The sequence below is a fragment of the Panulirus ornatus genome, chromosome 65 (genome assembly GCF_036320965.1).
Source record: "Panulirus ornatus isolate Po-2019 chromosome 65, ASM3632096v1, whole genome shotgun sequence".
Taxonomy (NCBI): Eukaryota; Metazoa; Arthropoda; class Malacostraca; order Decapoda; family Palinuridae; genus Panulirus; species Panulirus ornatus.
Genome location: NC_092288.1, coordinates 26123424 through 26148357, shown reverse-complemented (window position 1 = coordinate 26148357; position 24934 = coordinate 26123424). Strand labels below are relative to the sequence as shown.

The following is a 24934-nucleotide window of genomic DNA, read 5'->3' as shown; positions in this document are numbered from 1 at the left end:
ACTGGCAGACTGCAGGTCTGGGACACTGCTGGCAGCCTGCGGGTCTGGGACTGTTGGCAGACTGCAGGTCTGGGACACTGTTGGCAGCCTGCAGGTCTGGGACACTGCTGGCAGCCTGCGGGTCTGGGACACTGTTGGCAGATTACAGGTCTGGGACACTGTTGGCAGCCTGCAGGTTTGGGACAGTGTTGGCAGCCTGCAGGTCTGGGACACTGTTGGCAGCCTGCAGGTCTGGGACAGTGTTGGCAGCCTGCAGGTCTGGGACACTGTTGGCAGCCTGCAGGTCTAGGATCACTTGTTATGGAATCCTTTCAGTAGAGTCCATCATTCCTTCTTTCCTTCCTTCACATGAACCATCTGATGAATATGTCTTTCATTCTGCATGCAGGCAGCGAATATATACACGTACTCATCTGATCAACAGTTCCTTCTATCACTTTTCATTGTATCTGTATCCACTTCTTTCACTGAACAGTGATTTACCTTCGCCAGTTAACCATTGTTAATCTGTAGTGCATAAAAGATAACATCTAATTCAACATATGAGGATCCGGAACCAATTATTTTCATCCGTTTGATCAAACTCTTTTTACAATCTATGGTTCAGTGTGCGTCTCATTAGTGAGGCGAACAATTATCTCTTTAGCCGTATAACTTAATTACCCATTATGTGTCAGCCAGGAGTGTGTGGCTGGTCCTGGCTCATCTACTGCTTTGGACTCGTTCATCACACCGAGTCATCACCGGTCATCCGAAATGTGATGTTATCCGGATTATGGCATCGTCAAAGTGACGATATCCGAGATATGGTACACAAAATGTGATGTTATCCGAAATATGGCGTGGTGGCGAAAGGAATGGATGAAGGTAGCAAGTGTGAATATGTTTATGTCTGTGCATGTATATGTATGTATACGTTGAAATTATAGGTATGTATATGTGCGTGTGTGGACGTGTATGTATATACATGTGTGTGTGGGTGGGTTGGGCCATTCTTTCGTCTGTTTCTTTGTGCTACCTCGCTAACGCGGGAGGTGGAGGGAACGAGGAGAAGAGGGAGACCAAATTGGAGGTGGAAAGATGGAGTGAAAAAGATTTTGTGTGATCGGGGCCTGAACATGCAGGAGGGTGAAAGGAGGGCAAGGAATAGAGTGAATTGGAGCGATGTGGTATACCGGGGTTGACGTGCTGTCAGTGGATTGAATCAAGGCATGTGAAGCGTCTGGGGTAAACCATGGAAAGCTTATGTAGGTATGTGTATTTGCGTGTGTGGACGTATGTATATACATGTGTATGGGGGTGGGTTGGGCCATTTCTTTCGTCTGTTTCCTTGCGCTACCTCGCAAACGCGGGAGACAGCGACAAAGCAAAAAAAAGAATATATATATATATATACGAACAAAGTGCATATGAACGCGCACCTTCATAGAACATACAAACCTTCAACAGCCAGGATCGAACCCGGGACCCCTGTGCAACAGGCGGGAGCGCTACCGCTAGGCTATGATCGCCCCTAATAGGGAAATGACTATTCGAATACTATGTACTCGAATACCCTTCTATGTAGGTGCGCGTTCATATGCACTTTATTCGTATTCATATACCTCCGCGTTGTACAGTTAGGTTCGGTAAAATGCTAACTGCTGGCTGTGTGAGCCTGATGGGAAATGTAGGGTGTAGACCCCGTTGCTCACCAACGTGAGACGAAGGATATTCGAGTACATAGTATTCGAACAGGGGTCCCGGGTTCGATCTTGGCTGTTGAAGGTTTGCATGTGATATATATATATATATATATATATATATATATATATATATATATATATATATATATATATATGTGTGTGTGTGTGTGTGTGTGTGTGTGTGTGTGTATGTGTGTGAGTATGTATGTATGTGTGTGTGTGTGTGTGTGTATGTGTGTGTTGTGTGTGTGTATGTGTGTGTGTGTGAGAGTATGTATGTGTGTGTGTGTGTGTGTGTGTATGTGTGTGAGTATGTATGTATGTGTGTGTGTGTGTGTGTGTGTATGTGTGTGTGTGTGTGTATGTGTGTCATAAATCATCAACAGATGGCACAAATTATCGTCATAAATCGACCATCTTCGACAGTTTTATGTAAGATCATAAATTGTCAGTAATTTCCAAGACTTGAGTACGTCTGCCTGGAACTTGTGCCCCTCTGGCTCTGAAGGCTGCTGGAAAAGGCCCTGGAACGTACTTGAAATTTTCCTTTGGGTAGCCACACACTTCCCAGACCCTGGTCACGGCGGCCACAACACCTGACCCGAACGGGAGACCTTGAGTTCCGAGGGTCGACTGGTGTGCCACTCAGCCACCGCCGCCCACATGTAGTCTATCTTTCGAACCCCGAGTATCAAAGCCGGGTGGGTGGGGGGGGGGGGGGGGGGGGGGGGGGGGGGGGTAGGCGGGGGATACTTCCACCTGAGCTTCGAACCCAGAGCCTCAAGTTATGAACATATCTTACCACGCAGCCACGATCCTGAGAGATACGTTCAAAGAAAACGTAATGATACAGTCATCATACATTGTCATGTATTCTGCCATACATGATGGCACCACAAGAGGCCAGGAAATGTATAATGAATATCCCGGCAAACTTCGTATCTAACTTATAGATAACTCGTATCTTTGTCTTATAGGAATGATAACAAGACACGATAGACGATAGATATCGCACACTTTGCGATATAATGTCATACTTGAACACTGGGCTTTATCTACACTCACACAGACAGACAGACGGACAGACGGAAGGACAGACAGACAGACAGACGGAAGGACAGACAGACAGACGGAAGGACAGAAGGACAGACAGACAGACGGAAGGACAGACAGACAGACTCACTGAAGCGGGTTGCCTTGCCTCTATAATGACCCTGGCTGGGGAGATTGTGAGGGGGTGTGAGGTGAGAGCGAAAGAGTAGAGAGAGAGAGAGAGAGAGAGAGAGAGAGAGAGAGAGAGAGAGAGAGAGAGAGAGAGAGAGAGAGAGACTCCTTTTTCCCCAAACTCTCACACCTCTCCCACCACCCACCTCCCTCCTCTCACACACTCTCTCTGAGCACAATCAATGATCCGGGGTCCCCCGCTACCTTCCGAAAGATTAAATGGAAAACGAAAAAAGGGGAAGAACTTCATGATACAATATATTGTGAAGCAGAGATACATCTGTTGTGCTGTGATGCTCCGTCACCCCTTCCCCTGAGGGAGCGGGAGAGAGGGAGGGAGAGAGGGAGGGAGAGAGGGAGGGAGAGGGGGATGGTTAGATCCAGGGGGTTTGAGGGGGTGTGGGAGGAGGGAGTGATGGGGACAGAAGAGGAGAAAATCCTCCAATGGAAGTCCTTGTAATGAACTTTCTTATGAAATACGTGAGAAGGTGTGTGTGTGTGTGTGTGTGTGTGTGTGTGTGTGTGTGTGTGTGTGTGTGTGTGTGTGTGTGTGTGTGTAGTTTATCTCCTGCTCCATGGTACCCATAATGAGTTCTTCCTCACTCATGCTAAACTTGATCAACCAAGCGCTACACCAACTGTGGAGGTTGTTGAGGTCCCCTTGTAAGCAGCTGCAGTCTCCCCTGGCTACACACTACCCTCATAACCTCTACATCATCTACACCTACAGTAAGTCAGTCATATATATGAATCATTCCACATTGCTCTAGTGATAACAATAAACTATATACCTGACCCAGCTACATGATCCCATGTTCCCATCACTTCTTCCAAACAGAACAAGTCCTACGTACATGTTATGATATGAGGTGCTGGTGTGAGGCTTTGCTGACCCCAGCAGAACCTTCCGTAGCAACGATTACAATCTCATTAATTATGTTAAACAGGGGAAGATTTTAGCAGAGTCTTGGAAATACTTGAGAAAAGTTGCCAGACCTTCTTTATCCTACTTCCGGTACACAAGTCCGCTGCTTCACGATAACTTCACATTTTTCTTGACTTTTTTCTGTCGAAGTTTCCAGCCATGAAGGAAAAATATCTTCATCGAGGCCAGGTCTTCAGTGAAACTGAAATTTTCTAAAGGCAAGCTGAAAAAGTAGCTAGAGAAATAAAGAAGTAAAGAGAGAGAGAGAGGAGGAGAATTAATCTAAGAGTCTTAGAAAACGTGAAAAACGTGTTCTTTACAAGGATCAGGTGGGCGTGTGGAGCAAGATAATGCTGGGTCGAGTTCCAGAGTTTAGCGGTGTGAGGAAAGAAACAAATGTGACAACAGCCCACCCTAGAGATGCGCATGGCTGCATAATAATCCTATGACGGTGTAACCTAACCAGTATTACGTGCTCTATCTTATGGTGGGGGCACACAGGCAGCCAGCCCTCGGGAGCAGAAGCTAAAGTAATATCTGTAGAAGAGAGGAAAGTGAACCATGACCGCGGCGTAAAGCAGGGGGTCAACATCTATTAACCTGGGAGGGTTGGTGTCTAGACCAACACGACGTATCAGGAGTTCTCCCAGCCTCACCCTGCCCTTACTCCCCACGCTGCCCATCCTCCCCACGCTGCCCTTACTCCCCACGCTGCCCATCCTCCCCACGCTGCCCATACTCCTCACCCTGCCCATACTCCCCACGCTGCCCATACTCCTCACCCTGCCCATACTCCCCACGCTGCCCATACTCCCTACGCTGCCCATACTCCTCACCCTGCCCATACTCCTCACCCTGCCCATACTCCCCACGCTGCCCATACTCCTCACCCTGCCCATACTCCTCACCCTGCCCATACTCCCCACGCTGCCCATACTCCTCACCTTGCCCATACTCCCCACGCTGCCCATACTCCTCACCCTGCAGGATAAACATCCTCCCCACGCTGCATGTACTCCCCACAGTACTGCCCACGGTACACCCACGACAAGAGCTGTTCATCAGAACAGCTTCTCTGGTGCACTGAATGATCCACGTATTGTTGTCATACCTGAGGTACACATCTCACTACCAGAAACTGAAACTCTACTTAAATCTACTTAGAACAAGATTGAGACTGACTAAATTCGCCACTTATAACCTCCTCAAATATACTTGAAATATGACCGAGTTGTGTACACCAGTCGCTTTCAACAGCTACTTAAATATACTTAGAATAAGTCTGTGTTGTCCAAACATTCACAACGTAGCTAAAAGTAGACTTTCAGATGATGTCAATAGATAGTAAAGTTTTGGAAATGTACAGAATATTGGTAAGACCCAGTTGGTACTTACCTCCAGTCTTTCTTAACAGGTGCGCGTGATGTAGGGCGGCTGGAGGCACTTACTTGAAGTAGTAGGTGCCGTTGGCGTAGCCGAAGAAGGGGACGGTGTAGGTCATCATCCAGATGTTGCCTCCGCCACAGTCGAAGTAAGGTTTGCTCCAGCGACCGTCTTCATACGTGACGGACAAGATCTCCTCCTGCACCCGAGCTGTGTGCGCCGTGCTGTTCCACTTGTACGTGTGGTAACCTGCCAGGGAGAGGAGAGGCACGTTACCATGGCGGGCAGGGAGGCAAGGAAGGAGGGAGGGAGTGTGGTAACCTGCCAGGGAGAGGAGAAGCACGTTAACATGGCGGGCAGGGAGGCAAGGAGGGAGGGAGGGAGTGAGGCAGGGAGGGAGTGAGGTAGGGTACCTGTTTACTGTTAAATCTATGATACCACACACCGTGTAGGCTCACCTGACAACAATCCCTCCCCAGCTGACACAAATGGGTGGGGCACAGCTAATACACGTACAGGGACTGTCCAGTTCCCCTCCCTAGCCCAAGTTACTGTCTTGTCATCCCACCTGAGCCACACGCTGCTGTCAGTCTCCACACCCGACACATGACAACACTGACGCACCTGACTTAGTATTCTACATTTTTAATTCTCCTGCGGTGATCCTGTGGTGATCCTGCGATGACCCAGCGGTGATCGCTACGCGTTAACCTTCCCACTGGCAAAATCTCGTCATAGGGATAGAATGTTAAAGAGATGTGACCCCAAGAACGTAGAACTTCACACACACACACACACACACACACACACACACACACACACACACACACACACACACTGAAAGCAAAGCTCTGGACCAAGATAAAGTGATCCTTACTGCAACCTGTCGTAATGGATCAGCTGTGGCACTTACGTCCCTCTTGCTCACTCGTCTCAAAGGCAGGTAGCGTGGTGGAGGTGGGGGGGGGGGGGGGTGAGGGAGCGTGGTGGGGTGGGGGGGTGAGGGAGGATGTGGTGGGGTGCGTTAGGAGGGTGATGAGGGGTGATGAGGGGTGATGAGGGGTGATGAGGGGTGCAGGAAGAATTTATATCATGTTTTATGTATGAATTCATCTTATGCAACCTTTGATGCCGCTGGTCTAGCATTACCTGGGTCAGGTTTATCACTCAAAACTTAAAGCATAAACATGTTTCACAGAGGCAAGGGTCGTCCCCAGGTTCAGGGAGAGGCAAGGGTCGTCCCCAGGTTCAGGGAGAGGCAAGGGTCATCCCCAGGTTCAGGGAGAGGCAAGGGTCGTCCCCAGGTTCAGGGAGAGGCAAGGGTCGTCCCCAGGTTCAGGGAGAGGCAAGGGTCGTCCCCAGGTTCAGGGAGAGGCAAGGGTCGTCCCCAGGTTCGAGGGAGAGGCAAGGGTCGTCCCCAGGTTCAGGGAGAGGCAAGGGTCGTCCCCAGGTTGAGGGAGAGGCAAGGGTCGTCCCCAGGTTGAGGGAGAGGCAAGGGTCGTCCCCAGGTTCAGGGAGAGGCAAGGGTCGTCCCCAGGTTCAGGGAGAGGCAAGGGTCGTCCCCAGGTTCAGGGAGAGGCAAGGGTCGTCCCCAGGTTCAGGGAGAGGCAAGGGTCGTCCCCAGGTTCAGGGAGAGGCAAGGGTCGTCCCCAGGTTGAGGGAGAGGCAAGGGTCGTCCCCAGGTTGAGGGAGAGGCAAGGGTCGTCCCCAGGTTCAGGGAGAGGCAAGGGTCGTCCCCAGGTTCAGGGAGAGGCAAGGGTCGTCCCCAGGTTCAGGGAGAGGCAAGGGTCGTCCCCAGGTTCAGGGAGAGGCAAGGGTCGTCCCCAGGTTGAGGGAGAGGCAAGGGTCGTCCCCAGGTTCAGGGAGAGGCAAGGGTCGTCCCCAGGTTCAGGGAGAGGTAAGGGTCGTCCCCAGGTTCAGGGAGAGGCAAGGGTCGTCCCCAGGTTCAGGGAGAGGTAAGGGTCGTCCCCAGGTTCAGGGAGAGGCAAGGGTCGTCCCCAGGTTCAGGGAGAGGTAAGGGTCGTCCCCAGGTTCAGGGAGAGGTAAGGGTCGTCCCCAGGTTCAGGAGAATGCCCCCAGGACACTTATTGTTCCGGCAGGCAGGGGTGTGGGAGACGACCCCCCCTCCCCCAGAAAGAAGCAGGTTGCACTCTCGAGAAGAAGAGAATATCTTTCCTATTTTTGTTTCGTACATCTAAAATATTTGCGAAGATTGTAAAGATTATTCGAAAGATTTTAAAAATTAAAAGTTCTATATTTTGGAATTTGTGCACGTATGAATGTAGGGTAATACAGGTACTGATAGGTATACTATAGTTGTAGTAGTCATAGTAGTTATGGTAGTAGTGGCTGTAATGGTATTGATATCATATATGTACAAAGAAGACACACACACACACACACACACACACACACACACACACACACACACACACACACACACACACACACACAATGAGATTCAGGAGGTAGTCGCCCTAAATACGACCACTCACATCCTGTAATTGGGTTTCAATCCCTTTTCTCTTCCGTCTTGTCTTGTGTTGACATATGCATAAATTAATGAATTGAATGTAAGTATATCTTAACACCCACACCAACTGTGCTCCTCTCACAACACCTCGAAGCTCTGATGTTCTCTACCTCCTCATGTCTTTCCCAGTAACTTAGACCTGCTACATTTTAAAAGACACGTCTTACCTCCTCAAAAATTTATAAGTACTTTTCCTTGTCTTTCCTTTTTCTGCTTCATATATCTATATATATATATATATATATATATATATATATATATATATATATATATATATATATATATATATATATATATATAATGTATATGTGTGTATATATATATATATATATATATATATATATATATATATATATATATATATATATATATATATATATTAAGTAGTTATTTTTATTCTATTATACTTTGTCGCTGTCTCCCTCGTTGGCGAGGTAGCGCAAGAAAACAGACGAAAGAATGGCCCAACCCACCTACATACACATGTATATACCTACACGTCCACACACGCACATATACATACCTATACATCTCAATGTATACATATGTATATATACACACAGACATATACATATATACACATGTACATAATTCATACTGTCTGCAATTATTCATTCCCGTTGCCACCCCGCCAAACATGAAATGAAAACCCTCTCCCCCCGCATGAGCGCGAGGTAGCGCGAGGAAAAGACAACAAAGGCCACATTCGTTCACACTCAGTCTCTAGCTGTCATGTATAATGCACCGAAACCACAGCTCCCTTTCCACATCCAGGACCCACAAAACTTTCCATGGTTTACCCTGGGCGCTTCACATGCAGTGGTTCAATCCATTAAGAGCACGTCAACCCCGGTATACCACATCCTTCCAATTCACTCTATTCCTTGCACGCCTTTCACCCTTCTGCATGTTCAGGCCCCGATCACTCAAAATCTTTTTCACGCCATCTTTCCACCTCCAATTTGGTCTCCAACTTCTCCTCGTTCCCTCCACCTCTGACACATATATCCTCTTGGTCAATTTTTCCTCACTCATTCTCTCCATGTGACCAAATCATTTCAAAACACCCACTTCTGCTCTCTCAGCCACACTCTTTTTATTACCACACATATCTCTTACCCTTTCATTAATTACTCGATCAAACCACCTCACACCACATATTGTTCTCAAACATCTCATTTCCAGCACATCCACCCTCCTCCGCACAACTCTATCCATAGCCCACGCCTCGCAACCATATAACATTATTGGCACCACTATTCCTTCAAACATACCCCTTTTTGCTTTCCAAGATAACGTTCTCGACTTCCACACATTTTTCAACGCTCCCTGAACTTTCGCCCCCTCCCCCACCCTATGATTCACTTCCGCTTCCATGGTTCCATCCGCTGCCAAATCCACTCCCAGATATCTAAAACACTTCACTTCCTCCAGTTTTTCCCCATTCAAACTTATCTCCCAATTGACTTGTCCCTCAACCCTACTGTACCTAATAACCTTGGTCTTATTCACATTTACTCTCAACTTTCTTCTTTCACACACTTTACCAAACTCAGTCACCAGCTTCTGCAGCTTCTCACCCGAATCAATCACCAGCGCTGTATTATCAGCAGAACAACTGACTCACTTCCCAAGCTCTCTCATCCACAACAGACTGCATACTTGCCCCTCTCTCCAAAACTCTTGCATTCATCTCCCTAACAACCCCATCCATAAACATAAACAACCATGGAGACATCACACACCCCTGCCGCAAACCAACATTCACTGAGAACCAATCACTTCACTCTTCCTACATGTACACACGCCTTACATCCTCGATAAAAACTTTTCACTGCTTCTAACAACTTACCTCCCACACCATATATTCATAATACCTTCCACACAGCATCTCTATCAACTCTATCATATGCCTTCTCCAGATCCATAAATGCTACATACAAATTCATTTACTTTTCTAAGTATTTCTCACATACATTTTTCAAAGCAAACACCTGATCCACACATCCTCTACCACTTCTGAAACCACACTGCTCTTCTCCAATCTGATGCTCTGTACACGCCTTTACCCTCTCAATCAATACCCTCCCATATAATTTACCAGGAATACTCAACAAACTTATACCTCTGTAATTTGAGTACTCACTCTTATCCCCTTTGCCTTTGTACAATGGCACTATGAACGCATTCCGCCAATCCTCAGGCACCTCACCATGAGTCATACATACATTAAATAACCTTACCAACCAGTCAACAATACAGCCACCCCCTTTTTTTTAATGAATTCCACTGCAATACCATCCAAACCCGCTGCCTTGCCGGCTTTCATCATCCACAAAGCTTTTACTACCTCTTCTCTGTTTACCAAATCATTCTCCATAACCCTCTCACTTTGCACACCACCTCGACCAAAACACCCTATATCTGCCACTCTATCATCAAACACATTCAACAAATCTTCAAAATACTCACTCCATCTCCTTCTCACATCACCACTACTTGTTATCATCTCCCCATTAGCCCCCTATATATATATATATATATATATATATATATATATATATATATATATATATATATATATATATATATATATATATGTATATATATATATATATACTGCTAGAAGCAGCAGTCATAAGTTTTTATAAAATCATATAGGTGTAAGGTATGTGGACGAGCAGGAAGAGAGGCGAGTGAATGTCTCCATGTAAAGGTTGGTCTACAGCACGGGTGTGATGTCTCCACGGTTGTCTAATTTGTTTATAGATGGGATGATGAGGGATGGGAATGCTTGAGTGTTGGAGGGAGGAGCGAGTGTGCAGTCTGTTGGGATGAGAGGGCCTGGAAAGTGAGTCAGTCGTTGTTCGCCGATAATACAGCTCTGGTGGCTGATTCGAGTGAGAAACTGCAGAAGTTGGTGACTGAGTTTAGAAGAGTGAAAGGAGGAGGTTGAAAGTATATGTGAATAAATACAAAGTTATTAGGTTTAACACGATTGAGAAACAGGTTAGCTGGGATGTGAGAGTGAATGGAGAAATATTGGAGGAAGTGATGTGTTTTAGATATCTGGGAGTGGACTTGGCAGCGGATGGAAGAGGAAGCGAGTCATAGGGTGGGAGAGGGGTTGAAGTTTTGGGGGGCAATGAAGAATATGTTGAATGAGGGTCGTTATGTGGAAGGGCAAAATGGGTATGCTTGTAGGCATGGTAGTTCCAACAATGTTATATGGTTGCGAGGCGTGGGCTACAGATAGAGTTGTGTGGAGGAGGGTGGATGTGTTGGTGGATGTGGTGTGAGGTGGTTTGATCGAGTGAGTAATGAAAGGGTAAGTGAGATGTGTGGTAATAAAAAGTGTGTGGTTGAGATAGCAGAAGAGGGTGTATTGAAATGGTTTGGTCACATGGAGAGAATGAGCAAGGAAAGATTGACAAAGAGGACGTATGTGTCAGAGGTGGAGGGAACGAGGAGAAGAGGGAGACCAAATTGGAGGTGGAAGGATGGAGTGAAAAGAAATGTATGGGTGGAGCCTGAATATGCAGGGGGATGAAAGGCGTGCATGGGATAGAGTAAATTGGAACGATGTGTTATAAAGGGATCGACGTGTTGGTAAAGAAGTGAACAGGGTCATGTGAAATGTCCGAGGTAAGGTAGACCAGGTACACTCACATGATGGCCAGCGGTGAAGTGAGCTGCTCTGGTTAGGTGTGCATGACCTGCTTGGTGCACTGGACTCTGACCTGAACACCTTTGCAAGCAGTCCACTCATGCAATGAGAGTGACTTTATGAATAGCAGGGTCGCCTCGTGTAGTTCCTCAGTGCAAGCAAGAGGCTGGAGGCACTTTGTGTGTGTGTGTGTGGGTGTGTGTGTGTGTGTGTGTGTGTGTGTGTGTGTGTGTGTGTGTGTGCGTCATCAGGACGCACCTCCCTGGGAACACTTGGCTCTGTCTTGAGCCACTGGTCTAGTTGGCTTTAAGTTTTCTACCAGAAATAAAGTGTTTCTCCTGATCCATCCTTCCTGCTCCCACTCTCCTCTCTCACCCTCCCTCTTACACCTTCCTCGCCCACTTTCCCTCTCCCACGGCATCTCCTCTCCCTCCCTCCCTCCCTCCCTCTCCTCCTCCTCTCACCGCTCCCCTCGGGCTCTTCCCTAAGATGATGTGGCCACCAAGGTCCTATATTCTCGATTGGGTGATCATACAGATGAAGGTTGGCTTCTGGTGCTCTCTCTCTCTCTCTCTCTCTCTCTCTCTCTCTCTCTCTCTCTCTCTCTCTCTCTCTCTCTCTCTCTCTCTCTCTCTCTCTCCCCATAAGATTAGGCAAGGCAAAGGAAGACAGATTAAGCCCCCTTACTCTCTCACTAATGGCAAGAGCCAAGGCAGAATAAACCTTATTAGGATTATCAACCTTATATGAATAATTCTCAGAGGGACATTAATAATTCTCAAGATAATGCCAACCATCTTCATGCGCCCACATCTTTGCCAGAATTATCATCATAATATTTTCCTTCAGCTATCATGATTATCATACCAAGGATTATCATGATTATCATACCAAGGATTATCATGATTATCATACCAAGGATTATCATGATTATCATACCAAGGATTATCATGATTATCATACCAAGGATTATCATGATTATCATACCAAGGATTATCATGATTATCATACCAAGGATCATCATGATTATCATACCAAGGATCATCATGATTATCATACCAAGGATTATCATGATTATCATACCAAGGATTATCATGAATATCATACCAAGGATTATCATGAGTATCATACCAAGAATTATCATGAGTATCATACCAAGGATTATCATGAGTATCATACCAAGGATTATCATGATTATCATACCAAGGATTATCATGATTATCATACCAAGGATCATCATGATTATCATACCAAGGATTATCATGAGTATCATACCAAGGATTATCATGATTATCATACCAAGGATTATCATGATTATCATACCAAGGATTATCATGATTATCATACCAAGGATTATCATGATTATCATACCAAGGATTATCATGAGTATCATACCAAGGATTATCAATCTAATAATTATCAGCCACAAAGCTGATTATTCTTACATTTCTTTCATTATTTCCAGAAAAAATTGATCTTTCTGATGTTATATTTTCCCCTGACTAACATGCAGAATTATTCCTCAAAATGCATGATATTCTGATGATAATTGATGACGTCAGTGTTCTGTTTGGTTGATGTCTGTCTGACGTATGAGCAATAGGCTGATAATACTGCCAGGAATTCCAAGAATTATCTGAGTATCACGTGACTACAGAATTAACAGAATTCCATGAATCTCATAATACACATAATTTGATATTTGCTTTGATAATTCCTATAATTATGTTAGTAATTCCTTTAATCAGGCCAATAACTCTCAGCTGATAACTGAATAAATGGGTGATGCAGGGAGGTGGGTCAGGGAGGTGGGTCAGGGAGGTAGGTCAGGGAGGTGGGTCAGGGAGGTAGGTCAGGGAGGTAGGTCAGGGAGGTAGGTCAGGGAGGTGGGTCAGGGAGGTAGGTCAGGGAGGTGGGTCAGGGAGGTGGGTCAGGGAGGTGGGTCAGGGAGGTGGGTCAGGGAGGTAGGTCAGGGAGGTGGGTCAGGGAGGTGGGTCAGGTAGGTGGGTCAGGGAGGTAGGTCAGGGAGGTGGGTCAGGGAGGTAGGTCAGGGAGGTAGGTCAGGGAGATTACCGTGGCAGGGAGATTACTCAGGCTGAGAGTGCAGGGAGAGGGGACGGCAAGGATTTGTGAGGGAGAGGGTTTTGTAAGGAAGAAGAAACTGTGTAAGGGAGGGATATATGTGTCGGGGAGGGGGCTTGTGTTAGGAAGGAACGTTGTATAGTGAAGGGAGATTAGGAAGGGAGAGCTTGGTAGATGTTGAGAAGCAGGGAGAACGTGTCGTAAAGATGGACTAGTGAGGGAGAAGATGGTAGATGAGGCACACTAACGAAGGGAGAGTAACATAAACCTGAAGTAAGCAGTCAAGGGAGAGTAACATGTAGGGGACAGGGAACTGGGTAGTATACAGTGTAGGGGACAGGGAACTGGGTAGTATACAGTGTAGGGGACGAGGGAAGTGAACAATAGGGAATTACACTGGGAGGAGGAGGAGGAGGAGGAGGAGGAGGAGGAGGAGGAGGAGCAGGAGGAGGAGGAGGAGGAGGAGGAGGAGGAGGAGGGAACCATATAGCTGGGTCACAGCTGACGTAGTTTCATCAAGTAAACTAGAATGAATGACCTTTGACCTCGGATATGTGAACGAAGGGTTAAATTGAGAAGAATGGGAAGGGACACTATAGGTGATGGGAAGGGTTACTATGGGTGATGGGAAGGTTCTGTGGCGATGGGAGGGCTAGGTAGTGAGGGGAGGGTCTGGGTAGTGATGGAAGGGCTAGGTGGTGATGGGAGGAGCTAGGTGATGACAGGAAGGGCTAGGTGGTGATGGGAGGTGCTAGGTGATGACAGGAAGGGCTAGGTGGTGATGGGAGGTGCTAGGTGATGACAGGAAGGGCTAGGTGGTGATGGGAGGTGCTAGGTGATGACAGGAAGGGCTAGGTGGTGATGGGAGGTGCTAGGTGATGACAGGAAGGGCTAGGTGGTGATGGGAGGTGCTAGGTGATGACAGGAAGGGCTAGGTGGTGATGGGAGGTGCTAGGTGATGACAGGAAGGGCTAGGTGGTGATGGGAGGTGCTAGGTGGTGATGGGAGGAGCTAGGTGATGACAGGAAGGGCTAGGTGGTGATGGGAGGAGCTAGGTGATGACAGGAAGGGCTAGGTGGTGATGGGAGGTGCTAGGTGATGACAGGAAGGGCTAGGTGGTGATGGGAGGTGCTAGGTGGTGATGGGAGGAGCTAGGTGATGACAGGAAGGGCTAGGTGGTGATGGGAGGAGCTAGGTGATGACAGGAAGGGCTAGGTGGTGATGGGAGGTGCTAGGTGATGACAGGAAGGGCTAGGTGGTGATGGGAGGTGCTAGGTGGTGATGGGAGGTGCTAGGGGATGACTAGGTGGTGAAGTTCTTGGTATTCATATATTTGTCCTGCGTTGAATCCCTTCCCTCTGTATCATATCACTGTATTTCGTGAATACAGTACTGTATTTCGTAAATACAGTACTGTATTTCGTGAATACACTACTGTATTTCGTGAATACAGTACTGTATTTTGTATGATGTATTTCTGTTGCAGTCGTGAGCCGCCGGCGTGAGTGTAGCAGCAGAAGTGTCTTGTCTCATTATTTCATCTCTCATTAAAGTCAGATTTTAAGCAAGTTCATCAAACAACTAAACTGTGTCGTCACCAGCGGATGCCGCCACAACACTCAACTCTGCCCAACTCCCGGCCAAGTCGTTAAGCGTATCACATCCGCTAAACATTGCCACTTAACCCCTGATAATTGCTCGACTATTGTGCCCCCTGTTGCCTGTTTAACCCCTTGTGATGACCAATTACTTCAGCTTCCATACACACGAGACCTGGAGAAGGAGGGACCCGGCAACTGGCGAATCGATTGCCCTAATCTTGGCTGATCCTCCGGTGAATAGAAGCGGTTCTGAGTGGGATTGGAATGTTATGATTGGTAGTGACACAGGAGACGTGTGTGTGTGTGTGTGTATCGACCAGGCCGGAGGAAAAGATGAGCACCTGAGTTGGTGGTGGGCCGACTGCCTCACTCAGGATTCGAACCTGCGTGTGTTGGAGCCGAGGTCGGGAGACGAACATGATTCTTGTTCACCAAAGCCTGACCACTGTCCTCTGCCTCTCACCCTGCCCCTCTCCCTCACCCTGCCCCTCTCCCTCACCCTGCCCCTCACCCTGCCCCTCTCCCTCACCCTGCCCCTCACCCTGCCTCTCCCTCACCCTGCCTCTCCCTCACCCTTCCTCTCCCCCACCCTTCCTCTCCCCCACCCTTCCTCTCCCTCACCCTCCCCCTCTCCCTCACCCTTCCTCTCCCCCACCCTGCCCCTCTCCCCCACCCTGCCCCTCTCCCCCACCCTGCCCCTCTCCCTCACCCTTCCTCTCCCTCACCCTGCCCCTCTCCCTCACCCTGCCCCTCTCCCTCACCCTGCCCCTCTCCCTCACCCTTCCTTCCTCTGTTGTCTTCCTCCATCTAAATGGATCGTCTTTTCTCTTTGTCTCTTCTCCCTTCCTCTCCCTTTCTTTTCCTGCCTCACACTTTCTTTTGCTTCCTCTCCCCTCCCCTCTCCTCTCCCCTCCCCTCTCCCTTCCCCTCTCTCTTCGCCTTTCTACGTTTTTCTGTCTTTCCTCTCTACCTTATCTCCCTCTTACTTTCCATTTCGTCATCTCCCCACTGCCTCTCAACTCCCCACTCCACCTCATCTCCCCACTTCCTTTCAACCCTCCACTCCTGTCTTCCGACTCCTACTCCTCTCCCCACTCCCCTTCTCTCCCCATTCCTCCTTCTATTCTTCTTCTCACTCCCCTTGCTCTCCCCACTCCCCTAACTCTCCTCATTCAACTTCCTTTCCCCTTTTTCCCTCCTCTTTCCACTTCCCATCCTCTCCCCATTCATCTAATCTTCCAAATCGCCTCCCCTCCCCTCCTCTCCCCACTCCCCAGCACCTACGTAAGCTGGGGAGTCTGAGCGGCAGAACATGGGTGACACTGACAACCTTGGCCTGCCTGCTGCTCTCAAGGTCTGTCTGTCTGTCTGCAACACGTCTCCAACACGTGCGTCATACATGTCACTTGTATATCTCTCACGTGTCTTGAACACGTCTCCAACACGTGCGTTATACATGTCACTTGTATATCTCTCATGTGTCTTGAACACGTCTGCCACGTGCCACGGTCACGTCTCCCACGTGTATATATATATATATATATATATATATATATATATATATATATATATATATATATATATATAAGCAAGAGAGTCTCGGGGTTTCATGTGTACAAACTGGTCGCACAACTTGGGTCTGTCATGAGACAAAGTCATCTTCCATCTCACAGTCGGCTCCTCCTCCTCCTCCTCCTCCACACGCCGGACCAGCCAGCCAGCCGGCCACCACCATACCTCTAGGGTGATTCTCACTCAGTATTGAATATCGTTCACGACCCTAAAGTTATGGTAATGCGAGTCCAATGTCATTTGTACCTTCGTCCTGGCCAAGTACTCGCCCTTGGCCAGGTTGGTGGTGGCGGCAGAGGTTGGATGGGTCGTCCTCAAGCGTGTGTTGGTCCTCAAGCTACACACTCGACCCTTGATATTTACTTGGCACACGTCAGCCACGTGTCTGGCACTCACAACACACAACCTCTCCTCTGGTCATAACTCGAATCACTCGTGTGCCAGTAATACCACACCACATGGTTGAGCCAGCCTCCCCACCCACCTCCCCTCACTCACAGTCCTCGTTTTTGTCTCCCACTAAACACACTCCCTCTGGTGACTGAGACCTGTGCACCATCTCAGAGCGCAGCAACACCAGCCGGGTAAACTTCAACGGTGCAAAGACCAGTTTCTGCCTCTCTCTCTCTCTCTCTCTCTCTCTCTCTCTCTCTCTCTCTCTCTCTCTCTCTCTCTCTCTCTCTCTCTCTCTCTCTCTCTCTCTCTCTCTCATTCGTTTAACACCATCAAATTTCCTGACACCACAATCGAACCCTGCAATAGTGAAGACAAGTTAGACCTGACCATTGTCTCCACTGTATCTTGGTGACCCACATCATGAACATCATAACCTGACTCGCTGACGTTAGTGGTTTGTTTACACGTCATGTTTGACGTGTGAGGACGTGATCCTCACCTGCTGGAGTCTCATCCTCCCCAACATGTCTCTGGTGGTGATGTTCCACCTCTCATACACTCAGAGTGGAATGTAAAGTCTTCCACATCATCAACTCCCTCACTGTCACCTCACCTTGACCATCTACCATGGTGTTGCTTCTCTCTCTCTGTTCTACAAGTATCATCATCTCGGTCACTGTCTTCGTGAGCTGTCTGCCTCTGTCATGGATACTAAGACCTTGGACCTGCTGCTTCCCGCTGTTGCTCTGTGGAGATCAACTATACGAGGACTGGTCGTTGTGGTACACCCGTCCTTCCTCGCACAACGATACTGTGCAATTCTTTTCCACCTTACGCTTTCATCTTTTCCTATAACCTCCTCTCTTCCACCTCCCAGTCGAGAATCGGGTCTATCAGCACCTGAGGAAAATTGATGCCTGTCTTGTTTTTTCGCTTCTACAATAAGATTCCTGGAGGGAGACCCAAGCCTGGAGGAGGGACAAGACACTGGAGGTACCAGATCAAGGCGGCTCACAACCCAAGATTGGACACGAAGATGATTAGTACAGGAAACATCAATGAGAATCTCTTGATTGGAGTTTCCGTCGAGTGTTTGACGCCTGTGATGTGTGCGGCTCAGGGTCGATAGGTAAGGTAGATGAGGTACGGTAGATTGATTATAGTAGATGAGGTATGGTAGATTGGTTATGGTAGATGAGGTATGGTAGATGGAGAATTATGGATTGAGCATGGTAGATGAAGGAGGGGGAGGGGTCACCTCACATACGTATGTGTAATGTGTGTATGGTAAGTGTGAACATGATGAATGTGGTGGTAAGTGATTGTCTGGTCGATGAGTATGGTAGATGGAGGTATGTCCGCAGGTACAGACATGGTAGACTGGGTATAATTCCGAACAGCTATGTTGAGGTGCCAATATCTACGTTTAGAAGGAGCTGCTGGAGGGGGGAAGTGCTGGTAGAATAGATACATTTATGAGTTTGTGGTCAACTGAACCACCTGCAGGCCAGGTTGTGTCACAATAGCACAATGGATCACAGGTGAGAAACAGATGCAAAACATGAGATCGTTGACAGCGGTCAGGAATGTGTGTTGGGTGGCAGTGCTAGACGGAGTCCGGGGTTGCCTCGTTGCTCCCCCAGCAGTATGGATGGGGACGTAGTGACGACCTGCGGGCGGGGCAGCTGCAGGCGCGTAGATCTATAATGATTTGTTCTCACATTGTAATCGTCTCTGAGTGAAAAATGAAACATATTTCCCCGTGACACTGTCATCCCGGGTCTGGGCCCCGTGACACTATCATCCCGGGTCTGGGACCCGTGACAGTACCACCCTGAGCCCCAGGCCCCGTGACAGTACCACCCTGAGCCCCGGGCCCCGTTGACAATACCACCCTGAGCCCCGGGCCCCGTTGACAGTACTACCCTGAGCCCCAGGCCCCGTGACAGTAGTAGCTTCGGCTCCAGGCTGGGTCACGGGGCCCGCGTGGGCTCTCTTGCTCCCAGACCATTGTGGCCATATTGCTGCTGCAGCAACACTTCCATGTACGCCCTTTATGATGTGTGTGTGTGTGTGTGTGTGTGTGTGTGTGTGTGTGTGTGTGTGTGTGTGTGTTGTCCTAATCATGTATGTAATCCCGTGTCTTCATTCGTTAAGTGTGTGCATCTGTGAGTGACTGTGTCCTTGTGTGTCACAAACACATGCATGATGAGTGTATGTATGTGTGCATGTATGTATGCATGCATGTATGGATGTGTATGTATATATGTATGTATGCATGTGTATGTATATATGTATGTATGCATGTGTATATATATACTATAGTGAGAACAGGAGCATCTATCATGTGAGCGTGTTGGCTCTCACTGGTCGTGGGTGTCACAGTGGTGGGAGAGGAGGAAGGGAGAGGAGGAAGGGAGAGGAGGAGGAAGAAGTGCTGGAAGTATGTAGAAAGAGAAGGAAGTAATTAAAGATGATAAGACAAGCAGGTGAGAGTGGGAGGAGCGAGGGAGAGGTTGTGAGAGTCTGGGGCTGGAAGATAGAGGGGGGGGATGGAGTGTGAGATGTGAGAGTGGTGTGAGAGGGAGAGCAAGGAAAGGAGTTCATATCACACAAAACATTACTCACATTTTACAGTTGGTCGGCAACACAAGAGCTAGTCGGCAACACAAGAGCTGGTCGGCAACATAAGAGCTGGTCGGCAACACAAGAGCTAGTCGGCAACACAAGAGCTGGTCGGCAACACAAGTTCCTAACTGACATATTATCTCCCCCCCCCCTCCCCAGGAGTGGTAGATTTACCCCACACGTTAAGCATATTGTCCAGGGTCGTGTATCATGCATGCCTGGGTCGTGCATATTGTCCAGGGTCGTGTATCATGCATGCCTGGGTCGTGCATGTTGTCCAGGGTCGTGTATCATGCATGCCTGGGTCGTGCATATTGTCCAGGGTCGTGTATCATGCATGCCTGGGTCGTGCATGTTGTCCAGGGTCGTGTATCATGCATGCCTGGGTCGTGCATGTTGTCCAGGGTCGTGTATCATGCATGCCTGGGTCGTGCATGTTGTCCAGGGTCGTGTATCATGCATGCGTGGGTCATGCATGTTGTCCAGGGTCGTGTATCATGCATGCGTGGGTCGTGCATGTTGTCCAGGGTCGTGTATCATGCATGCCTGGGTCGTGCATATTGTCCAGGGTCGTGTATCATGCATGCCTGGGTCGTGCATGTTGTCCAGGGTCGTGTATCATGCATGCGTGGGTCGTGCATGTCATGCCTCCACTGCTCAGTAAACAATAGTCATGCGTCAGTCGTCTATGTGCTGTTCATGACCCCCCCCCCCATCATGCGTTCCTATCTGTGCATGGCGTGCGTCATGCGTCCCCCCCCCCCCCTCACCGCCTGGTAACATTAAAGATAACATGTTACAAATGTCAGTTCTTGATAAAATACACAGTCGACATTGAAGTTTTATTTCACTTTTCTTGTATGAATATTTCTCGTATTATGCTTTCCATTTTCTCCTCCGCGGTGTTGTGTTATCATACGCTTATCTTGACTCCCAGATAGCAGGCGGATAACGTGTGGGTTGCCGGCTTCCCAGTCAACCATTCTGAGATGGAATGATGGAGTGAAAAACATTTTGAGTGATCGGATCATGAACATACAGGAGGTTTAAGTGAAAGGCATTCACGGGATAAAGGGAATTGAAACGATGTGGTATACCGGGGTCGACGTGCTGTCATTGGATTGAACCAGGGCATGTGAAGCGTCTGGGGTAAACCATGGAAAGTTTTGTGGGGCCTGGATGTGGAAAGGGAGCTGTGGTTTCGGTGCATTACATATGACAGCTAGAGACTGAGTGTGAACGAATGTGGCCTTTGTTGTCTTTTCCTGGCGCTACCTCGCTATCGCTGGGAATGGAATGGCGATCAAGGATGAGAGAGAGAGAGAGAGAGAGAGAGAGAGAGAGAGAGAGAGAGAGAGAGAGAGAGAGAGAGAGAAGACATAACAACAGTCATGATCCTCCTCCAGCAGACATAAGACTCCCCCTTCCCGGACCAGCTGGCAAGCGGTTCCCGTTCACCCAGGAGGAGGTCTGAGCCCAGGAGGAGGGAGGTCTGAGCCCAGGAGGAGGTCTGAGCCCAGCAGGAGGTCTGAGCCCAGCAGGAGGGAGGTCTGAGCCCAGCAGGCGACGGGCCACATGAACAGTGTACGTGGTGTTAAGTCATCCTCAACACCTGGAGGAGGAGGTGTGGAGGATGACTCGGTCGCTGATCGTTGCTTGACGCTCACCTCCTTAACGACCCTGGCAGTTGATGGTCCTACTGCCCAGCCAACCAGAGCGCGCCACGTCAGTAGCGAGGCTCATGGTCATTATCACCACTCAAGTCTGAGTCTTAATTAACCTGACGCTGCTTCCCTGAGGGCCAGTCATACAGGGGTCCTGCAGGTCCTGCAGGCCAGTCATACAGGGGTCCTGCAGGTCCTGCAGGCCAGTCATACAGGGGTCCTGCAGGTCCTGCAGGCCAGTCATACAGGGGTCCTGCAGGTCCTGCAGGCCAGTCATACAGGGGTCCTGCAGGTCCTGCAGGCCAGTCATACAGGGGTCCTGCAGGTCCTGCAGGCCAGTCATACAGGGGTCCTGCAGGTCCTGCAGGCCAGTCATACAGGGTCCTACAGGAAAGTCGGTCACTGGAGGGGGGGCGGGGGGTCCTGCAGGAGGGGAGGCAGGATGGTTATACAAGAGTCTGGTGGGTGGCGGGGGGGGGGGGGGGACGACCAGCTGGGCCCCTCCACCACAGCTGGTGTTGACGACCTCCCCCCCCCCCCCCCCCGGCCACGCTCCAACCCCCCCCCTTCCCCCCCCCGCGGACTCCAGTCATTAACGAGGTGTGACGTCAGACGCGACACAACCTCGGCAACACCGCACGGACGACCTAGGGCACGACCTGGGGCACGACCTGGGTACGACCTGGGGCACGACCTGGCCTGGCCAAAGCTTGCCTACGACTGTGCGTCCCCCCCCCCCCCCCCCCGCCTCCCTCAATGAATGTCAACAAGACTCACGAGCAATGATAAGCTGAAGCCCCGGGGCAAGACAGTGCTCCCCCGGGGCAAGACAGTGCTCCCCCGGGGCAAGACAGTGCTCCCCCGGGGCACTGGTGGGGAGGTCGTGGTGTCCCCCCACAGGCCATGATGTGGGTACCTGCTGGTCAAGGTGGAGGCAGGGAACAAGGAGACACCGGTTGGCTGGTTTTTTGCAGCTGGATCAGTTTTCATCTATTGTTCACACCTGCCCCTGCTGAGGAAAGGTGCGCACAAGACAACACAGAGTGGACACAATGCGCTGCGCAGTTGCTGACTGAAGCAGGAACATGGCCAGGTATGTACTGACGTAATGTTGACCAGGGAAAAGAAACACTTGTCAATACGTCCCCTGGACCACCGCTGAACCCTGCCAGGTGGTAGCCTGGACCACCGCTGAACCCTGCCAGGTGGTAGCCTGGACCACCGCTGAACCCTGCCAGGTGGTACCCTGGACCACCGCTGAACCCTGCCAGGTGGTAGCCTGGACCACCGCTGAACCCTGCCAGGTGGTACCCTGGACCACCGCTGAACCCTGCCAGGTGGTAGCCTGGACCACCGCTGAACCCTGCCAGGTGGTACCCTGGACCACCGCTGAACCCTGCCAGGTGGTACCCTGGACCACCGCTGAACCCTGCCAGGTGGTAGCCTGGACCACCGCTGAACCCTGCCAGGTGGTAGCCTGGACCACCGCTGAACCCTGCCAGGTGGTACCCTGGACCACCGCTGAACCCTGCCAGGTGGTACCCTGGACCACCGCTGAACCCTGCCAGGTGGTAGCCTGGACCACCGCTGAACCCTGCCAGGTGGTAGCCTGGAGCAGCGTCTCACGTGATGGGATCTCAAAGTTATGGAAGCAGAACATTGTGTTGCGTGCACCAGTTATAACCTGGGCCAAGTTATGACGGACACTCCAGACTTCTTAATCCTTTGTCGACCTCAGAGATACGTCGCCGGATAACACCTGCACACACCAGGATCAGGACGTGGATAACACCTGCACACACTAGGATCAGGACGTGGATAACACCTGCACACACCAGGATCAGGACGTGGATAACACCTGCACACACCACCAGGATCAGGACGTGGATAACACCTGCACACACCAGGATCAGGACGTGGATAACACCTGCACACACCAGGATCAGGACGTGGATAACACCTGCACACACCAGGATCAGGACGTGGATAACACCTGCACACACCAGGATCAGGACGTGGATAACACCTGCACACACCAGGATCAGGACGTGGATAACACCTGCACACACCAGGATCAGGACGAGGATAACACCTGCACACACCAGGATCAGGACGTGGATAACACCTGCACACACCAGGATCAGGACGTGGATAACACCTGCACACAATGTGTTGGAGGCAACACCGCTCGCAGGAGGAACAGCTGTTGCCTGAAGAAGTCAGTCAACAAGACGCTGCCTCCCACACTGGTGTCTGGCCCCACACATGCCCCACACTGGTGTCTGGCCCCACACATGCCCCACACTGGTGCCTGGGCCCACACATGCCCCACACTGGTGCCTGGCCCCACACATGCCCCACACTGGTGCCTGGGCCCACACATGCCCCACACTGGTGTCTGGGCCCACACATGCCCCACACTGGTGCCTGGCCCCACACATGCCCCACACTGGTGCCTGGCCCCACACATGCCCCACACTGGTGCCTGGGCCCACACATGCCCCACACTGGTGCCTGGGCCCACACATGCCCCACACTGGTGCCTGGCCCCACACATGCCCCACACTGGTGCCTGGGCCCACACATGCCCCACACTGGTGTCTGGGCCCACACATGCCCCACACTGGTGCCTGGCCCCACACATGCCCCACACTGGTGCCTGGGCCCACACATGCCCCACACTGGTGTCTGGGCCCACACATGCCCCACGCTGGTGCCTGGGCCCACACATGCCCCACACCGGCCCTCTGTGTGTGTGTGTGTGTGTCTGTGTGTGTGTCTGTGTCTGTGTGTGTCTGTGTGGCCAAGGCGTCACCCTGGCCTTAATTTGGCCAGCGTCGCCTGGAGGCAGGTGAAGGTAAACGCAAGATCAGAGGACGATCTCAGAGGCGTTCAGCCACACACACGAGGACCGCCAGACACTGGCTGGCTGGTGGACGACGGTGGAGCGAGGCAGGAAGGGCCTAGGTAACCTGGGCTGTGGCCAGACCCCAGCTGGGGGAACAGATGGCCGCTCCACCAGCTGACGGACGACAAACACCTGTAGCAGGAAGCAACGTTGCCAGGATGGACGCCCGACCCCTGCAGGCCAGGGTGTTACCAAGGGCAAGACCCTGGCAGGCCCGAGCGGCGCGTGGGCGTCGTCCTGCAGTTGGCAAGACTGGTGACCTACCTGGCCAGGCAATCACAACTGGTAGTGACAACCACAGATGGTAGTGACAACCACAGATGGTAGTGACAACCACAGATGGTGATGTTGCCCACAAGGGAGAGAGGGAGAGAGAGAGAGAGAGAGAGAGAGAGAGAGAGAGACAGAGAGAGAGAGAGAGAGAGAGAGAGAGAGAGAGAGAGAGAGAGAGGATCTTGTAAGGTCAGAGTACTCTGGTGTGAGGAGGACGAAGGAACAGGTCAGAGACTACACTAAGGAACGAGAGGGTCACTTGACCACACCTGCCTGCCTCACGTGCCATGACCTACACAACACTGTCAACACACGAGTCTGCTCAACCCTGGAATATGACCTTCACTGGTGGGACAGAGGAACTGGACCTCTAAACCGAGGGACAGAGGAACT

The 24934-nt window shown here is 50.2% G+C and overlaps 1 protein-coding gene across 1 annotated transcript in view; it reads right to left on the bottom strand.

The window, feature by feature from the left end:
- Positions 1-24934, bottom strand: part of LOC139746433 (uncharacterized) — a 410448-nt gene that overhangs the window by 161689 nt on the left and 223825 nt on the right. Inside the window, exon 3 of the mRNA XM_071657684.1 lies at positions 5283-5466. Coding sequence (XP_071513785.1) covers positions 5283-5466 — 184 coding nt within the window. The remainder of the gene's footprint in view (positions 1-5282; positions 5467-24934) is intronic.